At 50.6% G+C, this 6,022-nt stretch overlaps 1 protein-coding gene across 5 annotated transcripts; it reads right to left on the bottom strand.

The window, feature by feature from the left end:
* Positions 1-159: 159 nt before the first annotated feature.
* Positions 160-5,960, bottom strand: NABP2 (nucleic acid binding protein 2). 5 transcript variants are annotated; one of them, XM_036864987.1, is made up of 7 exons: positions 5,785-5,960; positions 3,963-4,064; positions 3,418-3,556; positions 3,246-3,317; positions 2,988-3,069; positions 2,830-2,893; positions 160-686 (listed from the first exon to the last, which is right to left on the bottom strand). In XM_036864987.1, exons 2-7 carry the CDS (start codon positions 4,039-4,041, stop codon positions 487-489), a joined length of 636 nt encoding a protein of 211 aa, XP_036720882.1. In that variant the 5' UTR covers positions 4,042-4,064; positions 5,785-5,960; the 3' UTR covers positions 160-486. The 5 variants fall into 5 exon arrangements, with proteins under 5 accessions (XP_036720882.1, XP_036720883.1, XP_036720881.1 ...); XM_036864988.1 differs by lacking the exon at positions 5,785-5,960 and adding an exon at positions 5,438-5,716; XM_036864986.1 differs by lacking the exon at positions 5,785-5,960 and adding an exon at positions 4,459-4,553.
* Between the last annotated feature and the right edge of the window lie 62 nt (positions 5,961-6,022).

Here is a 6,022-nt window from a genome sequence, read left to right as displayed (position 1 = left end):
AGGGGGCAGGGGAGGGGCACTACCTTAAAGGGGCAGGTCTCCTTTGCCCAGGCCTTGCTTGTAACCTATCTCCCCTCCACCTCCTAGGGACACCCCACTCTCCCAAATGCCCAGCTGCCGACCTCTTCATTTTCCCACAGAGAGCAAAGGAGTCCAGTACAGAGTGGTAACATTTATTAGGAAGGAGGGATTCAATTAAACTTCCACATCTCACACACAAGAAACAGACTGTAACCGTCGTTTCTAAAGAGGAGGGAGGGGAGGCAGAGGGCCCGGACTCCCAGGGGACAGGCCGCTTCAGCTGACAAGGAGGGGAGGATGGGCTGAGGGCAGATAAGGCCACTGCTCACCACCCCTCCAGTGAAGTTTAGTGGCTAAAATACTCCTACACACCCCCTGCCCCCCAAAGCCAGCAGCCCGGTAGAAAGCTGTGTTCTCTAGCAGACACCTGGGTTGTGGCTGGTGGCGGGGAGGAAGAATGTCTTGCTATCTCTTGCTGCTCCTCCGGGTTTCTTTGCCATTACTGACAGGGTTGCTGGAGGGGCCAGGAGGGCCGGCAGGCGTGTGGTTGGGCTGGCTTCGGGTAATTCGGGGGGTGGGGGGGTGGGAAGGAGTGTGAGGGGGGTGTGGGCCACCACCAGGACCTGGTGGGGTGCTCAGTCCATTCCCATTCTGGCTCTCAGAGGCTAGTTGTGGGAGAAGGGGAAGAAAAACCGGAATTAGAGAACTAAGGTAGGCAGGCATCCATCCTCAAGGCCTCCCTCCAGCCCCAGCAGGCAGCACAGTCTCCGCCAAGCACAACTGCACATTGATGCCGTGGGACCAAGTGCAAAGAATGTGAGTTGTAGGAATGGGGCCCCAGAGAAGATGCAATCATCATTTTGGCAGTTGCTACATGAACTGTCGTATGATATTTTTTCTTTCTTTTTTTTTTTTTAATTTTTTTTTTTTTTTTTTGGCTGCGCTACGCAGTTTGTGGGATCTTAGTTCCCCAAACCAGAGATTGAACCTGGGCCCTTGGCCGTGAAAGCGCGGAGTCCTGACCACTGGACTGTGGGGAATTCCCGATATTTTTTTTTCTCTTTTATCCATCTCTGTATCATTAGGAGTCAGATCTAGAATTAGCTATTTAGTTCTAGGCTCAAGGACCACCGACAAAAGATCCCTTGACCAAAAGTGACTGTAAAACTGGAGAAGCATCGGGAAAGGAAAGGCCTGAAGTTTCTACCTTAAAATGTAAGAAGGATCTTAAAAAAAAAAGAAAGAAAGAAAGAAAAAAGTGTGGTGTGTATCACAATGATACATGTTCATTTGGGAAAATAGAAATAAGAATAAGCAAAAACACTATTATACATACTCTCACAGAGTAAGCAAAAAAACTATTATACATACTCTCACGCCCCCAAAATAATAGACAACATTTTTGTGTATATTTTCAGTGTTTGATGGTTTCCTTGAACTACTTTAGCTGTGCAAATCATTATCACCACACTTACCACAGTGTGTTACAACTGTTGTCTGTGGGACTATTTCCTTCATGGACTGCAAGCTCCTCAAGGCAAGTGCTATGTTTTTTCCTTGGCATTCCTCATCTATAAATGCTTGTTAAATGAAGGCAGAGGCCTGCCTCTCACATACACAGGGCGTCATGAACCCTAACCATATCCCTGCTGAATCCTTCTGCTCCATCAGACTAAGATATCTGCAGCCAAAATGGAAGAATAAAGCCCTTTCCTTAATTCACAGAAAAAATGAGGAGTATGTAGAAAGTCATCATTTTTATGCCACACGTTTTTTAAAAAACCTTCTGTACCTGTTAGCAGATGACAAAGCAAATAAACATCTGGCAAATGAATATTAGGGACAAACAAACAGGCCTAAGTGTAGCTTATTTAAAATATTTTTATAAATTATGGAGTTATGGAGACCTGAGAATATGTAATAGTCATATTTTCAGTTGAAAACATGGATGCTACTTTTTGTGGTGGAATTAAATGTTGTTATTTCACGGTGTTTCTGAAAAACACCATGACCCTGAGTGGTTCTGACACAGACAATTTTGGAAACCATGGTAACTGGGGATGCAGACACAGACTGAGGAAGGGTAGAGGAAGCCTGAAGCCTAGTGTCACAGGGAGAAACATAAGGCATGGATCAGAGGCAAGAGAGAGACAAACACCCAGGAGTGGTAGGGTCAGCTGCGAGATGACCCAGAAGGAGAAAAGAGCAGTAAAAACCAGCTTCCTAAGGAGAAGCCAGGAGACGAAGGAAATGATGTTGGTGAGTGATTCTAATCAAAAGCTGATGATCTGCAGTAAGCCAAATTCCTCAAGAGACCAAAAGCAGGGGCTTCTGAGTTGGAAGAACCATAATCCTGAGGGCCAAGGCCTAGAAGCAGGGCCTTTAGTTTTCAAGAAAGTGGCAACCCTAAAGGGGAACTATTTAGTGCTTAAAGACTCCATGCTGAGTCCTGTAAGTAACAGTATATCAGAACTGATAATGAATCAAAATAGGCAAAGGGGAAAAAAGGCAAGGTTCTGCCGGAGAAGAAGCAGAGAGGAACAAGCTAGAATGAAAGAGGGCAGTCTTTGTGGAGAAACTGCTCTCAGTTTTGCCTTTGAGTGGTAGTGGCAAAAGGGAGCTCTATCAGTGATAGAAACATGGCCCCAAATCTTTTCACCCCAGGGACTTGCAAAAGAACTGGGAGAATTGGGTGCAAGAGGATATATTGAGAGAAGAGAGATTTGGAAAAGGGATGAGGGCAATGCATCTTTCCAGGTTGGGGAGATTAGAACTAGGAGGACCAGTGGATGGAAGGAACAGGTTTACCTGGAGAAGTGGCAGGGGGTCCGGTGGTAGGCTGGGGAGCCGTAGGGCTGCTGTCGTTCTGCACCTGAAGGCACAAATGACACATTCAGACCTTACTCCCTACCATGCTTCTTGGCCTGACCTGCCCTCCTTCCACACATCACAGCCATGGGGCTCACCGTCTTGTTGGGTGCCTGCTGGGCACTGTATTCTGGATTCGGCTCACTGAAGTTAGGAACCTCAGAATAAACCATACAGAATCTGCAAGGGGAGAAAGTGGCAAAGCCTCAGGCCCAACCTCTAGGCTACTCTGGAAACCTCAGAAAGGTCCAGGTACAGGACAGGGAATGCACACCCTTATGCTGTCTCCTTGCAAACCTCAAACTTCTCTCCTTGGCCTGGTGCTTCTACATCCCCAGCTCCAAGACAGCACTTACTCTCCAATCTTCTGAAGATCACCCCCACGGCCAGTGTACAATGTCAGACAACCTTTGAACACTGAAGCGTACCTGTGGGGTCACAAAAAGCAGGATTCAGAGTTACAGGGACTGTTAATCGCCCCCGCCCCGCTACTGCCCTTGAATAGCCAGAAGTCACCTGATGGCTTACCCTTTGGTGAGCCGGATAATATCCCCAGGCTGGATCAGGTTGCCCACATCGTCCCAGACGGAGATATTGATGCTGCCAGTTTTGTCTGCCACTTTGCAGGTCCGAACCTCATGCCCGTCCTTTGTCTTGGTCACTCGGCCTGGAGGGAACAGAACAATGGGGTTGGGGGGTGGATGGTCAAATAAATGGGGGTGGTGGTGATCAGAGGGATGAGGTCTAGATATTGGTGGAGTGAGGAAAAAGGTGTACAAACAGGGCAAAGTCAAATCCCTGGGGCAGGTGAGGGAGGGGCCAGCACCATGGAGAGTGCCCTGAGTGGGAAGAGGCCCAAGAGGCACTGGAGGCTTGGATCTGGCAAGAGTTCCATCCATCTACCCTACACTGCAACTCTCCGGGTGGGGGCTAGGAGAGAGACAGGGCGTGAGCAGTCTTGTGGTGCGCCCTGCCATGCCGGGTGCAAGTTAAGAACGGAGGTGATGTTCCCCCCCTCCTGGGCCCCAACCCCGAGAATGCGCGCAGGGGGCCCACCGCGCCAGCAGAGCCACCTGTTTCCAGCACAATGAAGATGAGGTTCAGGTTCTTGAGCCCGGGCTTGATATCCTTCACGAAGGTCTCCGTCGTCATGCTGCCCGAGCCTCAGCACCCCACTAGAAGGGGGATAAGGGGACGAAGGTTCAACGCTTGGAGCCTTCGCCCCCATGTCCACTTCGCAAGGCCTACCTATCACACTAGGCTGGGGTCAGGCAGCCTCAAACCCTCTAACTCTTCTAAAAGGGTAGAAACGAACTTCCCCAGGGGCTTCCAACTTCAAGATCAGAATTCGGGGGGGTCTCTGGATAGACTGCTTCCGGGCTGGAAGCCCCCCTCCCGGGATGCTCTTTCAGTATCAAGCCCCGACGGAGGGAAGCCTACGGAGACGGGGGCAGGGAACCTGGTGCGAAGCCAAGGAATGGAATCCCACTCGCCAAACCCTCCCGAACCCTCATCTGGACAACCGGGTACTCGGTGCATCCTCTTCCCGACCCGCAGCCCACTACCCACCCAGGCAGCCCGCCGTACAGTGCACGCCACTGAGCCGCCCGCAGGGGGAGCCAAAGGCCCCGCCGCCGCCGGATGCGGACCAATGGAACGCTAGAGTGTGAACACTCCCGGAAGTTTCCCCCGGCGGGCCTCCTCCAGCCAATCAGCACCGCCCCGGCTCCCCCTCTCCCCCCTCCCCGCGTCCCGCCTCCAGTCCCCACCCGGCCAATCGCGATCCGAGATTCAAGCGCCTCGAAGTGGGTGGGATTTTAGGTATTAAAGGAGCCCGGGAGAGGGTTGGCTGCGCAAGAAAACACGTGGACCACCAGGGGGCGTCTCAGGTACCAATTTTCCTCCACTTGACTAGGAGAATGCACTAAGAGAAAGCTCTAAGATTTGTTTCTCCTAGACGTGACCCAGTGGAAAAAGGACCAAAGGTTTTTGGAATCCGGCGGACAAAAGTATGAAACCCAGCTCATCACTTCTTTTCTCGACAGTTCTTCAATATGTGATTCCATTTTGCAGACGAGAAAACGAAGTTATATAAGAAGCTGTGTCTAGCACACAGCAGGCAGTTTCCTCCGCTTCTCCAACTGCTTTAACTCTCATCTTTATTCCTGATTTGGGGTCCTCGACTTTAATGCACTATCCAGCTTGGTCAAGATCTCTGGAAAAAGCAGCATTCACAGCAGAGACAGACAACAGGCAGACTCACCCCCTCCCCCTTTGGAAGTAATGGAATCTGGGGCACCGAAAGCAACATTTGCATTAGACTCTCTCACAGTTTGAAACCTTTAGTTCCCTTTGAGACTTGTTACATAGTCAACAAAAGGCAGCTAGCTCTGTAATGTTGCCTATAAACCAAATATATATAAACAATATACGTACATGTGCATTACCATTTGCTTAGCGAATATCCATATCAAATACTGCTTACTATCAGATTAGCCTAAGAGGCCATGTAACTGTAATGCCTTGGTTTGCTTAATCAATCCCTTACCTTCTCCTAGAGGGCTTTAGGCTCCACCTTGACTTTCCTCGGAGCTCAAGTTCTCTCCCGCCCACACCCCCAGCCATGGTGCTGTACCCTAAGGAAGTCAAACCACAGCCCGGGAAGAGGGACATTTTATCTCCCTCCTCTCCTCTTAGGTGTTTCAGGGAACTGTACAAGTGTTTGCAAGGCCGACGTAAAGACGTCAGGAGTGCGACTGGGAGAGAGGCGGGCAACCCTAGATCAAAGTTGTCCGGTCAGACACTCCCCCGTTCCCCACCCCGTGGTCGCCTGTTGACTACATATCCACTCCCATGACCATGAGTCATAAGATCGGGAGGCTCCGGGATGCTGACCACGGCTCTGGAAACGGGAGAGGGACCGGGGAGACGGCAGGTCACTGCAGGCCAGCCTCCTAGAGACGATCTCGCAGCAAGCCGCATCAGCTTTAGGGCACGAACACGTGCACCCCTCCAAAGCGAAGTCTCGCGTTCCTGGACAGTCGACCTGCTGCTCTGCAGCTGAAGTTCACGCTGGGAAGAACATAGAGCTCTCCCTCCCAAATGGCTATCCAGTTCTCGCTGGGACCATAAA

The sequence above is a fragment of the Balaenoptera musculus genome, chromosome 10 (assembly GCF_009873245.2).
Source record: "Balaenoptera musculus isolate JJ_BM4_2016_0621 chromosome 10, mBalMus1.pri.v3, whole genome shotgun sequence".
Classification (NCBI taxonomy): domain Eukaryota; kingdom Metazoa; phylum Chordata; class Mammalia; order Artiodactyla; family Balaenopteridae; genus Balaenoptera; species Balaenoptera musculus.
Note: the sequence above shows the minus strand (reverse complement) of the source record. Positions and strands in the feature narration are given on the sequence as shown.

What these genes read in the sequence shown, in the direction of transcription:
- NABP2 (XM_036864987.1), bottom strand. Translation starts at nt 4,041, where the DNA reads ATGACGACGGAGACCTTCGTGAAGGATATCAAGCCCGGGCTCAAGAAC. An exon ending in CTTCATTGTGCTGGAAACAG is followed by an intron (nt 3,557 to 3,962) that starts GTGGCTCTGCTG and finishes TGTTCCCTCCAG; the next exon opens with GCCGAGTGACCAAGACAAAG. An exon ending in ATTATCCGGCTCACCAAAGG is followed by an intron (nt 3,318 to 3,417) that starts GTAAGCCATCAG and finishes GTGACCCCACAG; the next exon opens with GTACGCTTCAGTGTTCAAAG.